General features: G+C 45.0%; 1 protein-coding gene across 1 annotated transcript; it reads left to right on the top strand.

Moving 5' to 3' along the window:
- The first annotated feature begins 1,581 nt into the window (after nt 1-1,581).
- selenot1a (selenoprotein T, 1a) lies at nt 1,582-12,146 on the top strand. Its single transcript, XM_056293320.1, has 6 exons — nt 1,582-1,771; nt 3,779-3,889; nt 8,336-8,462; nt 10,398-10,485; nt 11,189-11,363; nt 11,519-12,146. Exons 1-5 carry the CDS (start codon nt 1,635-1,637, stop codon nt 11,311-11,313), a joined length of 588 nt encoding a protein of 195 aa, XP_056149295.1. The 5' UTR covers nt 1,582-1,634; the 3' UTR covers nt 11,314-11,363; nt 11,519-12,146.
- The last annotated feature ends 15,167 nt before the right edge of the window (nt 12,147-27,313 follow it).

Here is a 27,313-nt window from a genome sequence, read left to right as displayed (position 1 = left end):
TCCCTCGAAACGCGAGAGGCCTGTAGCCCGGCAACTGCTTGCACATGGTCTCGTCTTGGCCTCTTCCGCAGAGACGCACGACGAGGACAGACATGCGCGGCAAGAAAAAGAAGAAAACTTGATCTAGAGACCCATTTCTTCCAGGCAAGACGGGGAAAATACAGCGACAGCGAGCAGAGCCTTTTTACCAAGGAAATGACGTCTTGTGCTGTTTCCCTTGAGCTTGCCAAAGCAAAGAAGCCCCTCGTCAGATGGCGAAACAGTGAAGCTACGTGCAGCAGAGACGGATAAAGCTTTTGGACAGGATGACATGGCTGTGGGTGAGTTTCACTGGCTTCATCCGTGTATAAACGTGTGTGTGAACGGGTGAATGTGAGACAGACGTTGTAAAAAAAGCGCTTTGAGAGATGGGTAGACTAGAACAGTGTTTCTCAACCGGGGGTCCGCGGACCCCTAGTGGTCCGTGGTGTAATTGCAAGGGGTCCGTGAAAATAAAATATCTTTAAAAAAAAGATCCTATGACATTTATAGAAATAGGATTGTTTTACTCAAATGTGACTGAGACCTTTATCCACCTAAACTATAAAGGGTAACAGGACTTTTTTCTCTAATTACATCTGTTTCACAAGTGTAATTTATTGTATTTTAATAAGAGATCTCGCTCCCGTTTGCATTGTTAAAAGTTACTGCATAAAAATTCTGTTGTTACATATATCTGAAAGTTACTAAATACATATTCTGTTTTGTTACATATATCTGAAAGTTACTGAATACATATTCTGTTTTGTTACATATATCTGAAAGTTACTGCATAAGAATTCTGTTTTGTTACATATATCTGAAAGTTACTGCATAAGAATTCTGTTTTGTTAACTATATCTAAGTTACAACTGAAAGCTCTTATTTTTGCCCCAGACAGTGAATAAATGCTACAATGCAATTTAAAATGCAGTTTCTACTGTTTCTATCAAATTGCAACCCCCCTCCCCCAAGATCAGGTGGAGGGGTCCTCAGGGTAGATCAAAAATACGCAGGGGGTCCAGGACCCCAGAAAGGTTGAGAACCACTGGACTAGAAGATCGCTATATAAAAGGCAGTCCCTTTACCATTTTAATATTCTGAGTTAAATGCGTGTTTATTTGAATGCCATGGAAGATGCTGTGGAAGATGTTAAGAATTTCATTGGGAGGGATGAAGGAGGACAGGATGAGGGACGAGTATATTAGAGGGACGGCTCAGTTTGGCGACAAAGCAAGAGAGGCAAGATTGAGACGGTTTGGACACGTGCGGAGGAGAGAGGCTGGATATATTGGGAGAAGGATGCTGAATATGGAGCTGCCAGGGAGGAGGAGAAGAGGAAGGCCAAAGAGGAGGTTTATGGATGTGGTGATGGAGGACATGCAGGTGGCTGGCGTGGCAGAGGAACACGCAGAGGACAGGATTAGATGGAAACGGAAAGTGGTAGATAGTCATGACGCTACACACTCCAGTACAGTAGGTGGCGGCATGCACTTTTAACGTTAGTTTGTAGTCCGCCAGTAAAACCGCAGAAGAAGAAGAAAATCGGGGCGGAGCTAACGCGTTCTCAACTTCGGCGACCACCGGTAGTGAGTAAGGAGACTAGCCGGCACGCAATGGCGAAGTGGTTACGTTTCTCGCTCCTCTTTTTGGGAGTTTTCTCTCTGCACTGCGCCGCGTCGGCCGACAACAGCGGCGTGAAGAAGATGAAAATGCAGTTCGCCACGGGGCCCCTACTCAAATTTCAAATTTGGTGAGCAACAACCGAAAAGACTTGCCGAGCGATCTTAAAACTAGCTTGACGCTAGACTCCGGCTAATGTCAAAGAACCACCTAGCTAGAAGGAGAAACAATGGGGAGGGGGTTCAAAGTAATATAGCGTGAGCCCTCACATCACTTTGCCAGGTTACGTCGGTTCCGGTCCCGTCTCGGCTGTGTTGTGTATGTGAGGCGAATCGTCCATCTGAAGTTAGCCAGCGCATGTAACCCTTTCAGGCTAAACACGGCCCACTTCCGCTGTTTTGACAGGCTGTTTTAAATCCAGTGATTTAGGCTAACGTCCCGTCCCACAGTAGGCTAGTTAACGTTTGGATTAATGCTTAGCTCAGGCCACAGTAACGATAGAGCCTTGTGCTTCTGTCTGCGTCCATTGGATTATGGTAGAAATGTGTCCCTTTGGGATCTTAAAGTGTGGCAAGGCTGCTAATGCTACGGTCTCTACAGTTACAGTTGATCTTTCTGAGTGTGGCCTCCGTGGATGCTAAACGTGAATTGGCATTACATAATTTTACAGGTCATGTATTTTAGACTCCCATCTACATTTGCTTTACTTACTAATATGGCCACGAAATCAGCTTTTTAAAAAAAAAAAACTCAAACATAGCCATTGCGAGACTTTTATGCAGACTTTTATATATATATATATATATATATATATATATATATGGCAAGAGAAGCTAATTTGTGGTTTTGTTTTCGACATACTGTATTACTACAATGTCCCTTTTACCTGGCTTGCCCAAGACATAAGTTAAGAAACTTCAACTAGTCCAAATTCTGCTGCAAGTGTCCTAACAAAAAACAGGACATCACATTACCCCTGTTCTACGAACCCTGCATGTGTTCCCTATGGCATTCATCATAGATTTCATAGTTTCTAAAATCAATCAGTAGATGTGCACCTCCTCATCTAGCAGAGCTTCTTTGAATGTATGTGCCTGATTGATTCCTTAGTTCCTCCAGCACTGGTTTCTTGACTATTACAAAGGCCGGGTTTAAGTGGAGCAAAGGGGTTGATGTTGAGGTCCCATCATTTTTGTTTTTTTTGGAACAGCCTGCCAAACGGTCTTGACATATATAGATATTTTTCAGAAGAATCTTTGTAGCATTGCTTTTTCTTAAGGAGCCTGTCTGCTCTCTGGTGTATTCAACCTCTTTAGGTCATCTAATTCCCTTACTTTTTAGCCATAATTTAATCTTTTATCTCTTGTAGATTTCTCTTCATCTTGCCATTTCCTTTCATCTTGTGTTTGCAGCACACTGTGTTTCTATCCTGTATGAAGTGTGCTGTAGAGATAAAGCTTGATGTTAATGCTCTTCTATTAAGTGCAAGAAGAGCACGTCCCAAACTCCACGTCTGTCAAGGTCGAATCCTTTGAATATGATGTCAGTTGTACATTAGATGAACAGTGAGTTGAGCTAGTTGGATCCCCTGTTGCATGCCATTTTCATTCATTATTAGTAAATGATCGACCCACCTAAAAACTCCATTGCAAAATCAGCTTATTGTATTATTTTCAAACTGCTTGCTTTTTCTTTCTACAATGGTGGTCTCAGTGATATCGCTAGCACTAGACAAACGTAGATATTGCACCTTGAAAATTTGAAATATTCCTTTAATCCAGCACCATGGCATACGTTTGCAAATAAACAAGACAACTAAACATAGGTACATATCTTGCAACACAGTTTGGCTGATGTTCTTTTCCATTCTTAGAAAAAGTACAGTGAAAGGTATGTCAGGAAGGTATGTCAGGAATCTCACATATACAGTCACAAACAAATCCACAACAGTACATGTGTCACAACAACAGATATAAAGATATAATCGGCATTTGTCATGTGTACTACTTTAATCTCAAGATAAACTATATCATCCCACCTATCTTTGATTTGCTGTCTTGTTTTGACTGCTATTGTTTTGACTATTCTTTTTGCTCTGCTCTCTGTCTGTCTTACCCTCTGTCTGTCCCCCCCACAGCATTTCCTGAGGGTACAAGCGGGTGTTTGAGGAGTACACGCAGGCCTTGTACCAGCGGTACCCAGACATCCGCATTGAAGGGGAGAACTATCTTCCTATACCTATCTATCGGTAGGAGAGACTTTTTTTACGTTTCTAGCTGAAGGCATCGACATTTTGCACAGGATAAGTTGTGTGACAAAATCACACCCTGATGAACAGTAGTATGGTTTGTTTGAGACAATATGCATTTTTTTGTAGCCAGATAACTTGTCAGGATGCAGATGGCATGAAATTACCAGATGTTAAATGGGTTTTAATTGGGGTGTCTGGCGGGTCCTTAAAAAAAAATCTAAAAACCAGTAAGGCTCTCTCCGTGTCTGCGTGGGTTTCCTCCAAGTGGTCTGGTTTCCTCCCACCATCAAAAAGACATGCATATTTCCTGTCTGTGTCCCTGACCAAGGCAATGAAAAGAATAACTGGAGTTGGTCCCCAGACGCTGCAGCTGCCCACTACTGCTATACAATAGGAAATAGGATGGGTGCAGAGAACAAATTCATTGTAAGAATACAATTCGTTGTAAGAATGCAATGTCAAAATAAAGTGGCTTTCGTTTAATCTTATTTTTAGGCCTTAACGTCTTCAATACGATTTTGACAGTTCTTAAAAATTGATTGGATTATGAAGTTAACGTTAGTTTTATAAAGTTGCATTAACTTCAATCTCGCTTTTAAATGTGTTTTTGAGAAAAGGTGTATTGATCATGCAGTAACAAAACTACAAAACGAAACCAACATGGAACCAATAACCACTAATGCAAGCTGTTGCAGCCCGGTCAGGATTTGTTGGAGCACACCCAGCTAGTGTGTCACGATGTGGTGTTTGGGCTAACATGGCGTCTCCTCTCATCAAAAAAATAGCTACTTCTAGAAGTAATAAGTTAAAATTATTTCTGTTAATGTTACTTTCATCTAATGTGGGTATGTGCAGGTTCAACCAGATCTGGCTTGAGAACAGCGCATTTACTGCTCGGTCGAAACTGTTGAAAATTACAAATTTGAAGCCCGCTGTACCTTGTGCAAGAAAACGCTTAAATTAGAAACTTTGGGTTATAAAGGCATTAGTCGCATGGGAAGTCAGATAAACATAAAGCCGCGGTAAAAAGCCACCAGCAAATGCCTGCCACCACACAATATTGTTCTGCATTCACATCGAGAGTATCACTAAAGTCTGGCCCCAGCGCAACCCACTCTGCACTAACAACATTAACTCCGGTAAGCAACCTCCGGGATAGCATTTGGATCTCAACCAGCATTAAAAGCGGAGGTGCTCTGGACTACACATGGTAGCTAAACATCAGTCATAAAAAGCAATGAAGATATAGGTGAGGGGTTTCAAACCATGTTCCCTGATTCTGACATCGCTAAAACCTTCAAGTGTGGAACGGGACATGATGTCTTACATTAGGCGATTTGGATTGGCAGATTTCAGAGACCTCATCTCAAAAGTGAGAAGCTTTTCTGTGAACAAGGAAGTGGAGACTTGCAACATGCAGCAGGACACTGTTGTTGCACACAGGTTTGTATGTGATTATGTCACCCTACACGTGGGGGGGGTTACCAAGGTTCCCCTCTCAAAAGAGCTCCTGACTTCTATGGCATCAGCCAGCTCCAGGTACTGTGTCCACCTCGATCAAGAGAAGGAAGCTGGAGTCTGATGCACAGGGCCAGAGGAGAGAGGCTACAGAGGATTACCTGGAGGAACTAAAAAGGAAAACCATGTTATAGCCCTTTTCCACCAAAAGGGAACGGGTTCAGTACCGGGTCATAAATCCTTTTTTGAACGGTTCAGAGCATTTCGACCAAAAATAAATTGCTTGTGAACCCGAAAAGTTAGTTCCGAACCAGCCACAAAAAATAGCAGGTTTTTCAGCGTGAACCGTGATGACTACCCTAGCGGTGGCGAAATCGGCAGATAACAAGAGTGCGCAGTGGTCAGCTGAGGAAACTCAGTGTTTGGTTGTTATCTGGGCATCTCCCAAGTTTCAGGAAAAACTAGAGAGTAGCACAAGAAAGCGTAAGCTGTATGGCGAATTAGTAGAAGAGATGGCCAAGAATAGGTTCACTCGAACGCAAGAACAAATTATCAAGTTAAAAAAACTTAAGGACTACCGAGACAATAAAAAAGAGTTGTCCAAAAGTGGAGCTGGATGACATAATAATATGATGCCATATTATTGCTAGCTAGTGGGTTTCAGTGGGTTGTAGCTAATGTTTACATCCAGTGTGCAACGCACAAAGTCCCCCATTGATGATGTACAACGATTCCGCGAAAAACGGCTCGAAACGCGGGCCTGTTTGCCACACAACACCAAGGTTCTCGGAATCCTGAACAGAACTGGTGCCTGAACCAGAGCTACTTTGATCGAAAAGGGCTATTAAGAGGTTTCTGAAAGTGCGGACAGGTTTGCAGAAGAGGCTGAGGGCGAGGCTGGCTGTCAGATAGGCCTGCTCATAAAGTCATGCTCTGAGGAGGGGCTGCAAGGAGAAGTTAGCTAAGCTCAAGAACATGGAGGAGATTATGGCCAAGGGAGAAGAGCTCAGATTAATGTAGTGTAGTTACTACACACACACACACACACACACACACACACACACATTACTCTTGCATACACATAGTTCTGTGTAGTCATGTTCAGTTGAATGTGAATAAATTTATTTCGCAAGTAATTCTGGGACTCTTGATTTTCCTTCATATCCTCTGTACTTTTTTTTTTTTTTTTTTGCCAGTATGGATGTAAAACAGGTCTTAATTTCAATTCATAATGGCTTTAAAAAGGTCTTAAAGTCGTAAATTTAACTGTTGAAACCTGCAAAAACCCTGTTAAGTGATTGACACAAGCATTAATATAGATTATTTTTTTAATGCCCGAAACAAAAATACTTGCACAATCCCAGTTTTGAGGCCTATGCTGTGATTTCCCATACTTTACATAGAACTTGTTCTGGCACTTTGTGTGTTCAGAGGTAACGCTTCAGCTGAATTGATTTGCTTGTTTCAGTTGCATAGCATTTGGCATCCTAAAATGAAAAAGAGACTGGACTAGAAATTTAATAGGACATATGAATGTCTTCACTTCGGGTGAGAAATACGTCCTGTCAGCGACAATCCTTGCCGATAGGCATCATCGTTTCCAGTAGGAGTTAATATCATTGTGTTTTCTGTTTTGCCGTTGTGATTTCCAATTTTTGTGTTTTCCCTGTGATGGCCTGGCGGCCTGTCCAGGGTCTCCCCCCACCTGCTGCCCAATGACTGCTGGGATAGGCTCCAGCATCCCCGCGACCCTGAGAGTAGGATAAGCGGATAATGGATGGATATGAATGTCTCTGATTGGCCAGCAGAGTTCTTAAAACAGAAGAGAACCATATCAGCGAGTCCATATCTTGGAATTTATGTTCAAGGTCAAGGCAGTAGACCATTCCAGGGTGAGCAAGACTGGGTTGTGTTAATTGCCACAGAAGTCCCAAGTGTTGTCGTTAAAGGTGTGGTTATAAGTGTCACTGGGACCCCCAGGTGCTCTTGGGTTAAACTGTTGAGAAACACACCCAAGGATTAGCCCATTTCATGATGCACGGTATTTTACTCTGGGAGGGAGTATGGGGTTGTACGTGTGAAGCATTGCTGTTGATTGTTGACGTTAAACTGCGTTTAAATTGGTGGTTTTATGTTTTAGATACATTGTGAAGCAACATCTTTGTTAGGGCAAAGAACTGAAGAATGTCAGTGACACTAAGTAGCACCTATAAAACTGCTTAATTTATTAGATGCAACTTACACGAACAATGTTTCGATCACAGTGATCATTGTATTTGAAACATTGTTCATGTGATTTTTTTTTAATATATATATATATACTTTATTAATCCCTGTGGGGAAATTACACTCTGCATTTAACCCATCCTAGCTATGTAGCTAGGAGCAGTGGGCAGCCGCCGTACGGCGTCCGGGGACCACCTCTGGTTCATCTTGCCATGCCTCGGTCAAGGGCACAGACAGGAGTATTAACCCGAACCTCCTTCCATCCATTACCGGAACCGCTTATCCTGCTCTCAGGGTCGTGGGGATGCTGGAGCTATCCCAGCAGCCATTGGGCAGCAGGTGGGGAGACACCCTGGACAGGCCGCCAGTACATCACAGGGCCGACACGTTCACACCTAGGGACAATTTAGTACGGCCGATTCACCTGACCTACATGTCTTTGGACTGAGGGAGGAAACCGGAGCACCCGGAGTAACACGCATGGCTTTCTGATGAAATGTTCATTTGGATTGGAAGCCGTTAGCTTGGTTTCCCAAGTCCTTGCATCTGTTCTACATGTTTTTATCTAAGTTGAAGGCGCAGAGGGTTGCGCCTTGCTTACTTGGCATGTTGTTACCAAACACTTAAAAAAGTAAGGATTCCTAGTCTGCTGGAATGTACTATATCTTGGAACTTTTGAATTAGTTATGAGTCTTGTCTGTCTGTGGCCATGGCCTGAAATATTGATTGAAGTCTTTTTCTTGTCTTTATTTTCCGCAGCCACATTTCATCCTTTCTGTCTGTGTTCAAGCTGCTGGTGATTGGGATGATCATTATCGGCAAAGACCCATTTGCCCTGTTTGGTATGCAAGCCCCGGGCATTTGGGTTTGGGGCCAGGAAAATAAGGTAAGAGCATTTCTGGAGTGACAACTGACAGTACTGCTTTGATTATCTGCTGAAGAGGTCTCGCCGGTGGCCGAACAGACATTGCACTTGAAAATTTTACAGTAAGGGCACAGAGTAAAGTAGGTGCTTCTCACTGTGGGAATTCATTAGCTGTTAATTTAGGGTTGGTGTATTGTTTGTGTATTATTAGATTACAGCTAGTACCTTCTACACCCAAGGTTTGGTTATTGATATGGTGCTTGTCCACGGAACCCAAGGCAATGAGCTGTTAGCCTGGCAATTCCAACAATGTGGTATATGAAATTAGTGCGAGTGCAACAGGGTTATCAAATCACTCATAAAGTCACTGTCATAAATTTACCAACCATTAATTTTGGTATTTAATATTTTATAATAAAACTGCTAAAATTGCTGTAATAATCAAATCTGTCTCGGAAAATCAGTCTCGTGAAATTCTTAACCACTGATTTTGGTGTTTAATTTTATAATTGAACTACTAAAGTTGATGGAGTAATCAGTGTTGCCCCAATTGGAGTAGTTTTGATTAGCAGAGGATGGCGTGGGTGAATACTGTCACAAAACAGGCAGGACAACAGCTTATTTCAATGAAAACAATTTATTAAAACAATTGAAAATAGGGGCATCCGAATGATGCGGCGGTCTATTCCATTGCCTACCAACACCGGGCTCGCTGGTTGGAATCTCTGTGTTATCTCCAGCTTGGTCAGGCGTCCTTACAGACACAACTGGCCGTGGGAAACCGGATGTGGGTAAGTGTCCTGGTCGCTGCACTAGCGCCTCCTCTGGTCGGTCGGGCACCTGTTCGGGGGGAGGGGGGACCTGGGGGAATAGCGTGATCCTCCCACATGCTACGTCTCCCTGGCGAAACTCCTCACTGTCAGGTGAAAAGAAGCGGCTGGAGATTCCACATGTATCGGAGGAGGTATGTGGTAGTCTGCAGCCCTCCCCGGATCGGCAGAGGGGGTGGAGCAGCGACCGGGACAGCTTGGAAGAGGGGGGTAGTTGGCCAAGTACAGTTGGCGGGGGGGGGATCAAAAAAGAGAAACCTCAACACTTCGTCCATGGTCTGATGATCTTGGATGAGTCTTAAGTTGCATCGACGTTTAAGGAATGGAAAGGGATCCAGTTGCCTCTATTTCTATGAAAACTGCATGTCTTGTGGGAAAATTTAACCGGTTATAACAGCTGATTGTCAGATGAACAAGACTAAACCGTGGCCAGCGGTAATGTGAAGACACGTGGTCCTTTGTTCTAATGCAGAAAGGGACCTCTTGTGTGCTGTGTGTGCACGGTCCACAGCGAGAGAGCGCGTTTCAAAATCGCAGTTTTATGGGCGAAATTGCATCACCGGATACAGTATTACTGTTAACAATACTACAGTGTGAGGTGAGACGGTGGGTGGAGAGCACCTGTGAGGTTGAGGAGGGAGTTTTGGGTATTGTAGTCCATGGGCCGCGCTGGTCCTTACACTAGCGTTTCAACTGACGAGTCGGCCAAGGCTGATAAAAATAAGTTGATGGACACTTGACTGGAAGCAATCCATGCATATTGGGGTGGATAAAGATAACCATGCGATTGATGTCCTGGTCCCCAGGACTGTTCCCGATTACTTAAACTGGCATCCGTCCTAAATAGAATGGGTCCAAGTGTTCTGTGACTGTATGTTTGTGTGTATTTTTAAAGTGCTGTCACCATAAGCAACACAACCCCCATGTCCCTCCACCATTGGGATGTTGCCCCTCTTTACTTTTGCAGTACTGCTTTTTCTTCGATAGATATTTTTGTTTTGCCCATGTGCCTCGCTTGTGGCAGTGCAAGCCAAGATGAAGGCTCTGGTATCTGCTGAAATGAATGGAAGGTGTTGATATTGTGGTTGAGGTTTGTAATTATTATGATTTTCTTTGTCTTTTTCAGATATATGCCTGCATGATGGTTTTCTTCTTCAGCAATATGATCGAAAACCAGTTAATGTCAACAGGGGCTTTTGAAATCACATTAAATGGTGAGTTGTGGATTCACTGTATAGATATGCATTTTGTTATCGTTTATTCTAAAGTTTGAGGCGAAGCCATTAATGATGAATTCTTTTTTTTTGTAAATTGCCTACATGCAAATTACTGTTGCATGAAGATCCGTGACACGCAGTGTGAAAATCACAACATTGATTCATACATGAGTTTTTTTTAGTGGTGCATTGTGTATTTATTGTCACCCCTTTTCATAAAATTAATGTTTTAAAACAAAAAAGAAAAGAAAAGAAAAAATCAAGTGTTTCTATTCAGAGGGAGCTTGCCTTTTCATTTGATTAGAAAACTGTGTGCGATGTATTCATATTTTACTGCAAACATCCCAAAGCAGGTGAATTTGTGCATTAGCAAATTATGACCTACAGGAAGTAATTTAACTTTTGGTCCCAATTCAAAAGTATTGTGTGTGACCATGTGATGAAAAAAATAAAATCAAAAATTAATTATTTTTAAAAATGTAAAATCGGAAAGTTTTTTTATTTTTTATTTTGTATAATGAAACACCTTGGTTGGATTTTCATTTTAATGCTTCAGATTTTCCCATTGGTAGCGCTTGAGAGTCAAAACGGATGGCATCATTTCCAAGTTGAGGTGGTTTTTGTTGCAACACTACCAAGATGGTTGTGTGGCATTGTAATAAGATACAGTGAATTGCATGTTTGGCTTGTGTGTCCCCAGATGTACCAGTGTGGTCAAAACTGGAGTCGGGTCACCTTCCCTCCATGCAGCAGCTTGTGCAGATCCTGGAGAATGAGATGAAGATGAACGTTCACATGGACACAATGTCACACCATCGCTCCTAACCCTACACTGCCGCCCCCCCTCCCCCTGCTGGAGCCAAAGGTCCCTCCATGTAAGAACATGGGTCTTTGTGGCGATATTCACCAAGTGTTTTACATTATGCCTATATTTTTGTTTCTCAGTTGAAAGCTGTATCTATAAGTCCCCATTTCCATTTTGCTGGATGTCCTTGTGCGTCTGAGTTTTTCCCACTTTCTCTACCTCTAGGTTTGAGGTGGGTTTCCCACTGGGCTGTGAAGTGATGTTTATGAAGGTCTGTGCTGAAGGCAGGGAGACTGTTTGCACAGGCTGGATGTCCCCATCACTCCTCACCATGCGTTTTGGAGAATCTCTTCCTCTGACACCTGAATGGGACCAATAGCAACTTTGCCAGCCATCATGTCATTTTGTTCTATTTTTATTACTACTGCAGAATTCATCTTGTGCAATAAACATTCAGTTTAGGCGTAGGGAAATCTCAGTCATCAACATTCTTACGAGAGTTAACACTGACTTATAGTCATCAACTTGTCACATAAATTAATCCATGTGAGTGATTCTTCCTTTTTACCATTGAGCCATTTTGTATAATTTAGCCATTTTTTTTCCTTAAATTACATAGTGTTGTGTACAATACGCCATACACTGTCTGATTACAATGAAAATAATGTTGGGAAATTACATTTTTGTTGATTTCTGAATTCTAATTTTTATATTTACCTTGCATAGAAAGAAATTAATGAAGATTAATAAAAAGTAAATATTGTTCTGTGAAGTTCTGTTTTTCCTCAACTCTTGTCTGCCTCAATGAAATTTTATAAGTTGTGGTAAAAGACAATGTAAATTATTAAACCTAAAGTTAAGCTTAAAAACTGGTTTTGATTTCAGAAGAGACTGCCTTTCAGTGACTGGTGTTAAATATTGACAGCAATTCTGTTTTCTATGGTGAACTTGTAACGTGTAATGTAAAGCCAACCGGTGATGAGAAAAGGGAAGTCCTGTACAAAGGATGATCTGTATACCCCGGAAGTCGGAAGTTGTTACGAAGCAATTCTATTGGTCAGTCAGTTAAAGGGTCCTTCCAGCCTACTTTGAACGGTTGTTGCCTGTGTTTAAACTGTCACGTTGGCGGCAAAGTAGTAGTAGTAGTAGTAGCCAATGGTATAATACTAATGATCACAATAATAATAACCGTGTAATGCTATTAATAACGTGAAGACACAATAGGACTGAGATTAAACAACAGGAACACAATTTATAAGTCTATTACCACTGCTGGCTAACAATAGCTCATGTAAGCTAACTAGCTAGCTTACGCTAGTGACCTATAGGGTTTTACCGTTAGGTTAGCTAACGGTAGCTCACGCAAGCTAACTAGCTAGCTTACGCTAGCAGCGGATGGGGTATCGTCTATACCGACTGTCTACCTGCAAACACCAATCAGTTGCCACCGTCTGGACAGCTCTGCAAGGAGACTGAGATACACTTGGGTAATTTGTAAAAAACCAAGTTTGTTTTTTCAGATGCTGCAGCTTAGGGGTGTAAGAAAATATTGACACACTCGAGTATCACGATATTATCCGTTGTGATACTGTATCGATTCTCAAAACCACTATATCGACGTTTAATTGTTTACATGTAAAGGTTCGTGACAAACATTTTGTGTTGCGTGTAACCCCACGACCGCTAGATGGCAGTGTTGTGATCCATCTTCAGCCATTTGACTCTTCCACTCCAACGTAACAACGTGAGCTGAGACAGGAAGTAGAATAAGCACAAAGAGCACAGGCCTATGAAATCGCAATATATCGCCTTTCTTACAGTATCACAATATATCGCGAAATATTGAATCGTGACCCCCTGTGTCGTGATACGCATCGTATCGCCAGATTCTCGCCAGTCCACAGCCCTACTGCCACTATCCGCTGTCTTGTTCTGCTCCAGCTGTAAACTCTGCGTATCGAAGGTTGCCGAAATATGCTGGTAATTTTCACCTGACTTCAGTACTGGCATGCATTCAGAAACTGCATGAAAAACCTGCTCGGTGTGCCTCTAGATTTTATCACACTGCTGTAAATACCATGCAAGGAAAGTGCGTCAGGCTTCCCCGTCAGCTATTCCGAGGCATGTTGAGGCCTCTCTGTGCATGCTGGAAACTAGCTGTTAGTCGTGAAGGGATTTAAGGTGGGCCACACGGCTTATCTGGACAACCAACGTAGGCAAGATAAAGTCATTAGGACGGTGTTGCTCCAGCTACCGGATTAGAAACAATAGCCCAGCCCGTGCTGTGTTGCATTTAAGATGATCCGGCGTTGTGTCTGGTGTTTCAGCACAGGGCCTGCCTTAAACAATAATGTGCTTTCTGCGATTACTCGCATTTATTGTATGAAGGGTCTTTTGACAAGGAACACCCCGTGGCATGTGGGTTTTAGGGCCATCTGCTCCCCCTAATGTCACCAGGAAGACTGGAGGCCATAGAGACTGATCGGATTATCTGGCAAAAGGGATTAGATGCAAGTACAAAACAAACAAAAAAAGTGCAAATAATTATGATTTAGTAAAGGAAACGAGGCCTCGTCATATGAAATGCATACACGTGTTACACTGCAGTAACTTGCAACAGGTTGGGTTGGACGTCATTTGGATTTTCACGATTCAAATTCTGCCTCATCAAATCCTGCTCTGGTCGAATCCAGATTCTGGTTTAGATTTTTGCGGAAGCGACCAAAATGTCTCAAGAGCAAAAACTATTATTTCAGTGTAATGTTTGGGGCTCAGGACATCAGCCATCTCCCGGCATTGTACTCAAATTACAACGCCTAAACGCTATCATGTTTAAGTTAACAGTTATTGGAATTAGAAATACCGGCTAAATTAATTAGAAATATAAAATAGAAATACTATGGGTAGCAGTGGGCTGCGCTGTGGCTTAGTGGTTGGCGCTGTCGCCTCACAGCAAGAGGGTCCCGAGTTCATCTTCAGATCATCTGTGTGCATGTTTGTCACATGTTTACGTGGGTTCCCTCTGGATACTCCGGTTTCCACCCACAGTCCAAAGACATAGATATTAGCTGAACTGGAGTCTTTAAATTGAGTGACTGTGGTTGAAGTGAATTGTGTTAAACATCTCCATTTTCATGAGTGGGTGGCACGGTGGCGCCTCACAGCAAGAAGGTCCTGGGTTTGAGCCCCGGGGTAGTCCAACCTTGGGGGTCGTCCCGGGTCATCCCGTGTGGAGTTTGCATGTTCTCCCCGTGTCGGCGTGGGTTTCCTCCGGGGGCTCCGGTTCCCTCCCACAGTCCAAAGACATGTAGGTCAGGTGACTCGGCCATACTAAAAATTGTCCCTAGGTGTGAATGTTTGTGTGTGTGTGTGTGTGTGTGTGTGTGGGCCCTGTGTGATGGCCTGGGAGCCTGTCCAGGGTGTCCCCCCACCTGCTGCCCAATGACTGTTGGAATAGGCTCCAGCATCCCGGCGACCCTGAGAGCAGGAGAAGCAGTTTGGATAATGGATGGATGGATGGGTGGATTTTCATGAGTTGCAAGCAATCCTCATACAAAGCACACGTATGTCACTGCCTATGGTCGCCTATACTGCAGTGCAAAGGGCAAAATATTTGCACATACTGAATAATCTTGCACAAACGGAATTAAACTGTAAAATGCTGATCTTATTATCAATTGATTGGTTGATTGATTGACTGATTGATTGATTGATTGTGGAATGGAAACCCATTTATTTGTTGATGTTGTAAACTGTCGGTGGGTCTTTTGTGAGGTCATTCAGGTATTCTACACAACACTTATGAGTTGCCCCCTGATGACGTCACAACACATTTTACCACGACTAATGCAATAATTGTTTTGTTACCTAACGATTACTCAGGAATGTTTTTAGAACATGCATCATCACACTTTTACATGATTACATGAAACAGAATGGCAACAACACCTGCGGATGAGGGCCCTCTGTTTTACTTATCCAAATGATATCGCTGACTCCCAGAATCCTGCAGGTTAAAGAAAAGAGACCAACAAGTCTTGCTCTATATGCCCTCAACTTGAAGGGTTCTAGAGTTGGTGGAGACCATTTGTAGCCTGATAGACCCAAAACTTTCCAACAAAAATGGCTTCTCCTCTATGAATGGTCCTGGAGCAGATAGGTCATATTTTTTTTGGGGGGGGAACCCCCCCCCCCAATTTCACCAGGCTAATTACCCCACTCTTCCGAGCCGTCCCAGTCGTTGCTCCGCCCCCTCTGCCGATCCGGGGAGGGCTGCAGACTACCACATGCTTCCTCCCATACATGTGGAGTCTCCAGTCGCTTCTTTTCACCTGACAGTGAGGAGTTTCGCCAGGGGGACGTAGCGCGTGGGAGAATCACGCTATTTCCCCTAGCCCCCCGAACAGGTGCGCCGACCGACCAGAGGAGGCGCTAGTGCAGCGACCAGGACACATGCCCAAATCTGGCTTCCCACCCGCAGACATGGCCAATTGTGTCAGTAGGGACGCCCAACCAAGCCAGAGGTAACGCGGGGATTTGAGCCAGCGACCCCCGTGTTGGTAAGGCAATGGAATAGACCGCCACGCCACCCAGATGCCCCGCAGGTTGGCAGCAATGTTCCATGTGATGATATAACTCAGATATTTATCCTTTGCCAATCACAGGTTCATTTACATAAACCTTTTGACAAGCGTAAAATGTTGTGGCTAACCGATAGAAATTGATTAGCTGAGCATAATTAAAACTGTTAATTATGCAGATGTGGGTATGTGTCCTGGTCGCTGCTCTAACGCCTTCTCAGGTCGGTCGAGGCATCTGTTCAGGGAGGAGGGGGGGAATAGTGCGATAGTGTGATCCTCCCACGCGCTACGTCCCCCTGGTGAAACCCCTCACTGTCAGGTGAAAAGAAACGGCTGGTGACTCCACATGAATCGGAGGAGACATGTGGTAGTCTGCAGCCCTCCCCGGATCGGCAGAGGGGGTGGAGCCGCGACCAGGACAGCTCGGAAAATAGGGTCATTGGCCAAGTACAATTAGTGGAGAAAATACGCAACCTGGGCAGAGCCACCAGGGAACAAAGTCGTAAGAAATTATTAATGGGAACACAATCCAGTGACCACAGCAACAATGGGCAAGGTCAGGAGATTCAGCGTTCATGTTAAATGCTTTTTAAATCTACGTTCTTGAGCACTGAAATTAACGCGCTGATTCGAAGTAACTACAGTTTGTACGAGTGGAGCTATTGCTTTACAGCAAGAGGGTCTTGGGTTTAATTCCGGTGCCTCTATACTGAGTTTCACCTTGTGTTTGGTGGCTTTCTTCTGGGTAATCCAGTGACCTCCCACAATCTAAAGACGTGCATGTCAAGTGAATTTAAGACTCCTCAGGTATTAACTGTCTGTTGGTGATTATGTGTCCTGGCTCTGTGATGGATTGGCAACCTGTCCAAGATTATACCCTGCCTTAAACCCATTGTATGCCGGGGTAGGCCGATCAGCTCATCATCCATCCATCTATCCATTATCCAAACTGCTTAACCTGCTGTCAGGGTCGCGGGGATGCTGCTCTCAAAGATGCAGCAAAGTGAATGAAGCTCAAAGGTCAGAAGTGGCCGCCTATAGCTCCTGAAGTTTGGAAACAATAAGTATTGGGAAAGCATAACGTGCAGCTCAACATCACTAGAATAAACCGTTGTCAATTGGTGGGGTGGTAAGACATTTTAGGCGGCCGCCGATTTTTGCCAGAATTTAAAATTTCTTATTATATCTCGACAGTAATCGATCGTACTCAAAAAAAATTAAGACGTTTGATACCGAAATGAAAAAAATCCGTCGTTCCTGTAAGGGGAAGCGGCTAAAACAACGACATCCAATCAAACAAACGACCAAGTCAAATGATTGGAACGAGCGAGCTGTCTATCAAACCCTCAGCGACATGCGCGTTCGTTATGCGCGTAACAGTTGCGCGTACACAAAGGCCGGTTGCTAATAGCTGCCTGCTAGCTAGCTAGCTAGCGAGCCAGCCGTGATTGCTGTAACAATGGAGCCGGATCCTGAGGAATTCAGAAAACCGACTGCACCGTGGTCACGTTACTGCCGCAGCCAGTAACAATAACAACAATTTCCAATAACAACACGCTAGCTTGACAGCTGGGAGTGCTAACAACAGACATGTCCGTTGTTAGTGTTCTCTTACGTGTGTGACGTCATTCGCTACAGCTAGCTCGGCTCCGCCCAGAATGACGCTCGTCTCGGGCGAAACGCTTCCGCTTCAATCAGCCGGTGTGTCCGGCGCGCGCGTGTGTTTCGGGGGCGTGGCCTTGGAGGCATCCCGACGCGCTCTGATTGGGAAGGGCAGTGTCGAATTCCGTTTGAGGATTTGAAAATATTTCCAAGTTCTGCCCCAGAATCAACGGCAGCCTATTGCGCCGGAAGTTCGGAAACAATAAGTGTTGGGAAAGCATAACGCGCCGCTAGAATAAACCGTTGTCAGTTGGTGGGTTGGTAAGACATTTTGGAACGGTAGTGTAAACTACTACTAAGACACGTTAGCCCCTAGCTAGCAAGTCTGACCCTTTAGCCGAGCGGTTAGTGATGTCGCCTTGTGGTGCAGTACACCCCGTATCGAAACCCGCACCAGGCAAGTAAATAACCGATTACAATAGCAACTACCACACTACCCTCCGTCACCCCACCTTTCATACATTTATGTTTCAATGAGAATAATGCGTTCCTTTGGCGGTTTTCCGGGCATGTCTAACAGGGAGGAGACCCCAGGGTAGACCCAGAACTCGCTGGAGGGACTACATGTCCAATCTGGCCTGGGAACGCTGTGGGATCCCGCAGGAGGAGCTGGGGGGGGGGGGGGGGGGCGTCTGGAGTGCCTTACTTAGCTTGCTTGCCACTGCGATCCGACCCCGGATGAGATGAGAATAGCAAACTGTTCGTTAGGCCTACTTTGTTACTGATGAAAACGCACAAGACTAGCTAGACCACATGTTGAACGTGTACACGTGACACGTTATAATTGGATCAAATGAGTAGTTCGTAAAATTACGTATCCACTAACCTCTTAATCTATACCCCTGCTTGTCACCCTAGATTGTTTGCCAGTTGACTTGGTGCATCTGTCTTTGCTTTTCGAAGGAAAGCCATTTTTTAACAGCTGTTGGAAATAGATTTCGAAGGAAAGCTATTTTTAACAGCACACCCCGCCCCCCGGTTAAGCTGTTAGAAATAGATATATATGCCTGTTTATGTTGTTGAAAAAAATGTTGTTCATGCTTGTGTGTGACAAGAATGTTTTTATCAGTTTGAAGTTGCTACTAAGGCTAGATGACTAGTTTGTGTATAGCTACATCTAAAGGAAAGGGGATGTGGCGATAGGAGTTAATGCTAATATTTATACCAATACTTACCACCTGAGGGCAGTAGCCGCAAACGTACCTACCTGTAAGTGTAACGGCGGCAGTCCTATGCTGTTCTATGCTGGTCAGCCTGCTGCATGCCCGTCACTCTCATCATTAGCTCTGCGTTGTGTTCTAGTTGGGTGGGGCCCCAGGTGTTGTGGGGGGCCCTCAGTCTCTCATCATCATCATCATCATCATCATGATCAAGGAAGGAGCGGGGACACACAGGACTCTATTTGGCCCACCTTGCCATTTATTTTGGTTTCAAACCCTTCGACAACCGTCCAGTCCTCCAGCGGGAGCGGTGTTTCTTACGGACGTGGGGGTCGAAGTTCAACCACTGCCCGGACTCCACTCGTGTGCGTTAGAAGTAGAAACCGTCCACGGGACTCCGATGTAAGAAAGGATAAACAAGTATTTTATCCCACAGCTTGCAGTATCTTCTTACAGGGATACTCAAGGTTACGTTCTCCTCAACCAGCAAAACCGTCCCACGGTAAGAAACACGCGTGGCTCGGCTCGATCGCTCCTTGAGACTCCTCCCACAAAACAAAAATGGCCTCTCCCGCGTTCCCTCTTCCGTGTACCCACAAGACCTCTCTCTTAAAGCGACAGTACACGTATATGACGGTCGTTGGAAAACATACATAAAAGTAAATAATGACATAAAATAAAATGTAGTAAACACAAATATCAGCACACAGACAGGATTTGGTGATATTTCATACTCAAACAAAATAAAATAAAAACATTAATTTTAACCTGGTTACATAAGCTATAACTGTATTGTCTTTAGCAGTCTGTAGGATTCCCGCAGAAGAAGACACCACACGATACTTGATGCACATGTTAGCTGAGTTGTCACAGTACTTTAATAAATAGTTGTAATTGTTGACCCCATGTTTCTTCATTTATAATAAGAAACATTACATGATGTGTAATTGTTGTTTCCCTCTTCTTCTTCTATCGTTGGCTGCTCCCGTTAGGGGGCGCCACAGCGGATCATCCGTTTCCACCTCTTCCTGTTCTGTGCATCTACCTCTGTCATGCCAACCACCTGCATGTCCTCCTTCACCACATCAATAAACCTCCTCTTTGGCCTTCCTCTTCTCCTCTTCCCTGGCAGCTCCATCTTCAGCATCCTTCTCCCAATGTACCCAGCATCTCTCCTCCACACATGTCCAAACCATCTCAATCTTGCCTCTCTTGCTTTGTCGCCAAACCGTCCAACCTGAGCTGTCCCTCTAATATACTCGTTCCTAATCCTGTCCTTCCTCATCACTCCCAACAAAAACCTTAGCATCCACCCCCAGCTCCGACTCCTTTTTATTTCTTCAGTGCCTTCGGGATCGAATCCCCGTGTTACCTCCGGCTTGGTCGGGCGTCGCTACAGACACAGTAGGCCGTGTCTGCGGGTGGGAAGTCGGATGTGGGTATTTGTCCTGGTCGGTGTACCAGCAGCTCCTCAGGTCTGTCGGGGCGGCCCCCGGATCGGCAGAGAGGGGGTGGAGCAACGACCGGGACGGCTCAAAAAGAGCGAGCGGGGTAATTGGCCAGATACAATTGGGGAGAAAAAGGAGGGGAAATTGAAAAAAAAAATTTTTTTTGGACCCAGCCAATAGGAGGGTTTCCGTGCACCGTCATCACAGAGACGCGTGCGCAATTAGGGGGCAGAAAGCAGCTACAGCGCAGAGATTTTAGCCAAGATAGAGCTCAGATACAGCAGAGATGACACGCAGTTGCTGTGCAATAAACTGCACAAACCGCCAAAAGGATGGGTGGGAAATGTTCAATATTTTCATTGTTGGACCGCTTTGGTAGCTCTCAAAAGATTATGCATCTCAAAATCTTTTGAGAGCCACCAAAGCGGTTTTGCCCCCTGGCTGCGCACGCAACCAGTAATGTTTGTAAACATGAAACCCGTCGATGTTGAAGCGAATTCGGGAGACAACGCAACCACAGGAAGTGCCGCGGCCGGGGAGCGAACCCGTGTCGCCCAGCACCGCAGGAGACATCGCTAACCGCTAGACTAGAGGGTCAGACCAGCCAGCCAGCGGCCAGCGTGTCTCCTTATCCATGCACGTTACACTACGTTATCACCCCCACTTGCTCTTACTGTTTGTTGTATTGTGGTAAGAATACAAATGAGGACGGCTGTAGCATTCGTAGGTTTATTCACTTTCCTTTTCAAGGCTTTCCTTCTTCTTCGAGTACTTCCGGCAAGCCTCAGCATTACCGTGCAACAGCCTGTTATAACATGAAGCGCCACCTGGCGGTATAACCAGGAATTGTACAGAGCGTCACACTTCCAAGTCAAAGTCAACACAATTTGTCTGGCAAATACACGGGCTACTTTATACCTTTAGTTTACATTCCAAACATATAACCCACAAAATGCTCCATCTTGAACTTCTTCACAGGCTTAGTCATAACATCTGCAGCCATGTCTGCTGTAGGACAATATTCTATGCTATTTGGCCGTCACTGACTGCAGACCGAATGAACTGATACCTAATGTCGACATGTTTACATCTCTGACGACACACATTACAGCAAGTCATGTCAAGTCCCCTCTGCAATCTCAGCAGAGGGTTTATAGTCCACCACAGGGAGGATAACACTTGGAATTTTCCACAGTTTAATCTTCAAGGGCAAGTGCCTGGCAGGTTCCTGACAATGACCAGGTCATCTGCAGTAAACTTAAAGCCTACAGGCTCACTCCATTTGAACACAGACTCAGTATTAAGGCAGGTAAATAGAATTTATATGCATATTGATTGCTCAGATAAACATAGCTGATCTCGGACTGTATAACCTCATTATGTAATCAGTGTAGCTGTGATTGGTCGATTACGTAAGTAATTAACACAATGATAAGAAAATGTAGGCAACTACACGTCAGACAGTCCGGTTTCCCTTAATTATTGTCAACACGGTAGCATGTCGCTCCCCAATGGCCATAAAAGGCATTACTCGATATCGGAAAGACGGGCTCACCTGTACCGAATCCAGGCTCATCAAATGGGCCAATCACCAACACAATATCTGATTGGTTGTTCGGCCAATTTCCGCCAGCTGAGGCGCTGCAGGATTATAAATACCTGCAAGTAAGCAATGGCTCACCAGCACCTGAAAGTTTTCACGTGCCTCATGCTTAGCACCATGGTACGTGTGAGGAGTGCTCTGTACCAGGCTGCTCTCGTTTTGCTATGCGTTCTGAAACTGAGCACGCAGTTGTCAGACTCGAACAGCGACGCAGCTGCACAAGAAGACGCCAATGCACTAGGTTTCACAAGAGGAACAATTTTGTTTGGCTCTGAGCGAGTTGCAGGGTTGAAGTCTAATGTCACTGATGGTGCCACAAAGCCTTCCAACACCTCTGCTGGGGAGGACGTTGCTTACCAAGCTGATTATGCAGGTAAGGAATGGTATATTTTACAGTCTGCATTATTACGCTCAGACCAACTCGGTGCTGTGCCATGTACGGCCAGGTCTTCATAGTTTTAGCAGTAAACTCTTAAACTTGCCAGGTGTAAATTTAAAATCCTACATATTGCTCAGTTGAATGACTTGCCCTATTACCATTTCTCAGCTTGGTCCGAAGACTATGACGACGAGGACTCCGACTCTGAGGTGGAATGGAAACGCATGGCCCCTTCACTGCAGTGTGGTGGGGACAGGATGAAGTTTCGAGCCATGGGACCAAGAGCATCACAGTTTCAAATAGACCAAGGTAGAGAAACTTGGTGTTTACTACTACCATCTAGATCAGGCATGAGCCATGTAGCCCCAAGAGTATGCATGTTTATTCCTAATTGACTACACCAGGTGACTCCCCCCCCCCCCCCCCCCCGGACTGGTGCAGCTTCAACCAAAGAAGTCAATTTGGGTGGCCGGGGGGGTATAGCTCATGGTAGCTTATGTCTGATCTAAAAGTTGAAAGCTATAGTTAATAGCTCATCACTGGTGTAAATCTCGCCCTTGTGGGTCAAATTGAAATGTGCATCACAAGTTCTGTGTACTAGTTGGAATATAGACTTTAAACTGCTGAAGCCTGTTGCCAAAGCCTAGGAGTGCTGTTGTAGGGAATTGCAGTTCTGGCTTAATGTCCAACAGACCACTGAGTGATGATTGTGGAATAGTGCAGTCGGTAGCATGAAATGCTGAGTCCAAGTGTAGCCACTTCAATCCCTCAGCTGCTGATTCTGACAAAGGTGACTTGTGAACGAGGCTCTTTTTTTTTCTCAATTAAACGTCCCTGACTATGAAGCCTTAATGCTAAACCATGGGATTGTGGTAATGGTACACTCAGAAAGCATATTTGCTTTAACCCACATGGAGCCACGAAACTCGTGCAAACCTACATGGCCAATAAGCACGATTCTGATTCTACCGGAAACGACTTGTAGGTCAATTCTCAGCTGGTGGTGAATGTGTATTGTCCAATTGGTGGCATTTAGGTCCACTGTGGGTCATTTGAGGACAACGTCTACATGATAGGAATTGAAACTAATGCTGACTGCCTCTGCACAGGAAATGCACCCCCACTGCCCCTTTCCCAGGTTCCCCAAAGCTGTGGCTATTCCATGCAGAAGAACTTCCTGGGGCTTGTTCTGGTGGTTCCTTATGATGGCTGCAATATGGTGCTAAAGGTAATACCTGAGACTCTGCCGAAATTGCAATTTTCATTGGCTGAAGTCTGTCCAGTCCTGGTTAATTCTCTGATCTGGTTTATTCTTTGCCCACCCTAGAGTGAAGGTCATCTTCTACCACTGCTCTGGCAGGGAACTCCAGTGTCCCTCTTGTGCCCTCAGTCAGCTCCTGCTGAGGCAGTTAAACCAGCCAGGAAACCTCCCTCCAAAAAGCCTGCAGCAGGGTGGGGGCAAGCTTATTATTTTCCCCATCCTTACCATGATGAACCTACAACAACCACAAAGAAACCACCTGCCCCCGAGTTTGCACAGTATCCACTTTACTACCCACCTTTTATGCACTATCCCTTCTACCCTGCCACAACGAAAGCCCCAACCACCACAAAACCTCCTGCTAAGCAACAGCCCCTACCTTTCTATCCTCAACCCTTCTTCTTCGCTCCTTATCTTCCCCCAAAATCTCCAACCACAACTGCTAAAACTACAGCTGCAACAAAAGCTCAGCATCCAGTTTATCCATCCTTCGTGCCCGTCTATCCACCTTTTTTCCCTTACCCTGTTGCCCCACCGACAACTACTACTGCAAAGCCTAAAACGACCACCAAAGCACTGCCTCCACACATCCAGCTGCCATTTCCACCTTTTTTCCCTTACCCTATTGCCCCACCGACGACGACTACTACTGCTCCATCTAAAACCACCAAAGCGCAGCCTCCTGTTGCTCCACACTTTCACCCGCATGGCCATCTGCCATTTCCACCTTTTTTCCGTTACCCTGTTGCCCCACCGACAACTACTACGTCTACAACCACCAAAGCGCAGCCTCCTGTAGCTCCACACTTTCACCCGCATGGCCATCTGCCATTTCCACCTTTTTTCCGTTACCCTGTTGCACCACCGACAACTACTACGTCTACAACCACCAAAGCGCAGCCTCCTGTAGCTCCACACTTTCACCCGCATGGCCATCTGCCATTTCCACCTTTTTTCCGTTACCCTGTTGCCCCACCGACAACTACTACGTCTACAACCACCAAAGCGCAGCCTCCTGTAGCTCCACACTTTCACCCACACATCCACCTGCCAGTGCTACCCCTTCGCCCTTTCCCCCCGTACAGAAGGTGGTGAATGGCAAGCTGCTGAAGTTCAAATAAAATGTTTTTAAAAACACGATCCCTGTCTCTAGTAATTGTATGACATTGCAAGTTCTGTATTTGGCCCAGCTGGGGTTTTGATGGCATTTTCTAAGTCTAGTTTTCAGGACCATCTTAAGCTGGCAATGTGCAGTTGCACATGGCAGCCTTTCCTTGAGGTGGCCTCCTTATTCCAGGACTTCTCAATGCAACTCTCCGTTCCACGTGTGTGGTGACGGGAGGTTAAACTTCAGGACATTACACGTTCACTGGAGGTGCTCTTCGGGCCCATCCTTCAGCATGGTGTTGTACTACTGCTACACCGAAACCCAGTCTTCAAAGCAGTTTCAGGGCACCTCATGGTTTGCTTGCATCAACTATTTTACCCCATCAGGGTGTAGCCCGAGATCCTCGGGTAGGGCCCTACGAAGGACCAGGTTGTAGACCTGTTTGAGATCAGGCTAGTATAACCGGTTATTTCCTTGCCCGGTGCGGGATTCGATACGGGGTGTACTGCACCACAAGGCGACGTCACTAACCGCTCGGCTAAAGGGTCAGACCCGTTAGCTAGGGGCTAACGTGTCTTAGTAGTTTACACTAGCAAATGGTTTATACTTGAGCAAAAGTAATTCAAGGAGTCACCAGGTTCTGGCTATTGACTGTTTTTCTGTTTCAGTAATGTACTATTTGGAAAGTTTAACAGTACACAAGTACTTAAACCTTGATGGAGGTGCGTTGACATTAGGGCGTTGCTATAAAAACATGAAGTTGATTCCATGGCTATGTTTAGGTTAGCAGCCAAGGTGTTATGTGACCATGATGGCATGAGGTTTCTTGGGGATTTCTTTACCTTTGGTTATTCAAGAGGTAAATGTCTTCTAGAAAACATGTCTTCGGTTGAGTTTTAAACATTTCAGCATTTTACGAAACAAACAGGAAGGCGAACAAGACACACTTCTATTGAAATGTTTGAAGATAAAATATGTATTTATTTTGCTTCACCCTCAGTTGTATCCGGCCAATTACCCCACTCTCCCGAGCCGTCTTGGTCGCTGCTCCGCTCTGCCGATCCGGGGAGGGCTGCAGACTACCACATGCCTCCTCCGATACATGTGCAGTCACCAGCCGCTTCTTTTCACCTGACAGGAGTTTCGCCAGGGGGATGTAAGCGCGTGGGAGGATGACGCTATTCCCCCCAGTTCCCCCTCCCCCCTCGAACAGATGCCTCAACCGACCAGAGGTGGTGCTAGTGCAGCGACTAGGACACGCCCACATCTGGCTTCCCACCCGCAGACAGTGTCCGTAGGGACGCCCGAGCAAGTACTTGATCTACTCGCCCTACCGGATGTGCTCGGGGTCCTGCGACTATAGATGACATCATTATGCTTGGGTAGGGGCTAGTTCAGTTTAGGAACAGCGGGAAACAGTAAACTGACGTTAGACGCAGCTCGGGCCTAAGCAACTCTATGTCAGCGTGGATTGTAAAACAACACACAGCTAAATAACTATAAAGCTAACGCTAGCTAGCAACATAACCTGTGACGTCATATGTAGTCGAAGGACCCCGAGTCGCTATTGTGCCCGAGCTGAAATGGAGCCCACACCGGAGGTAACGGTTGTGGCTAGCTAGGGCACAGCTACCAACGGAAGTGACGCAAATTCTCGCCGGCTGGACGTCAACAAAAGATGGCGGAGCGGAGCGATGCGGAGAATTCGTGAGTGTTTCTTCCTCCAATTTTTCTCAAAAATGTCCCTCAAACCACAGATATGAAGGAACGCTTTCAAAGTAGCCGGTGTCGTCTTCTGCCGCCATGTCTACTACCACACACGCCTTCACATATCGCCATAGCAACGAAATCCACCCGGCGAGTTTTTGAGAGTTTGCGTCACTTCCGTTGGTAGTCGTATCCTATCTAGCCACAACCGGAGGTAACGCGGGATTCGAACCGGCGATCCCCGTGTTGGTAGGCAACGGAATAGACCGCCACGCCATCTGGACGCCCAAACATGACACTTATTTTGCTTTACTAGTTCAGTGATAAGGCAATGCAATCGCTGTACCAGTTTTAAAACGTTAACTAGGCACGTTTTGCTGCCAAGACTAACGCTTTGCCATTGTAACCGGTTATTTTCTTGCCCGGTGCGGGATTCGATACGAGGTGTACTGCACCACAAGGCGACGTCACTAACCGCTCGGCTAAAGGGTAGTAGTTTACACCATGTATGTGACTAGTGAGTTTCAGGATCAATGTAATCTACCCTGTGTAATGGAGTTGGGAATCTGTTAGGAAAGTTAGGAATCTGTTTCTGCTCAGTATTCAACTCTTGCTTTTCCTGGTGTTTTTTTTTGTTCTTCCCTGAATAAACTTTTATTTGTTTGTGAATAGGAGAGGGGAAACTCCGGTACAGTTAATATTTGACACCTATGTAAAGTATTTATCCAGGTTCTCATCATCCTGAGTTAATAGTTATCAGAGTAGGGCCATCAAGATTTGTGTTTTGTTTTTGGACACCTAAAAATAGGTGACTACAATTTACAAATGTGTGCTATATTGGTTTAATTTCTCAGTGTAAAAAGGACAAACTTGATGTTTTAACAATGGTGTTTTTGACAACCAGTTAATTTCATTTATGCATTTTTTTAATTTATCCATCAAAATATATTTGATATGATGCAGATAGATAGAGAGCTGGACACCCATAAGTGCTTGTTGAACATCTCGTTCCAAAAGCATCAGCATTAATAAGGAGTTGGTCCGCCCTTTGCTGCTATAACCACCTCCACTCTTCTGGGAAGGCTTTCCATTCTGTAACATGGCTGTGGGCA

This window comes from Lampris incognitus, chromosome 14 (assembly GCF_029633865.1).
Source record: "Lampris incognitus isolate fLamInc1 chromosome 14, fLamInc1.hap2, whole genome shotgun sequence".
NCBI classification, from domain to species: Eukaryota; Metazoa; Chordata; class Actinopteri; order Lampriformes; family Lampridae; genus Lampris; species Lampris incognitus.
Note: the sequence above shows the minus strand (reverse complement) of the source record. Positions and strands in the feature narration are given on the sequence as shown.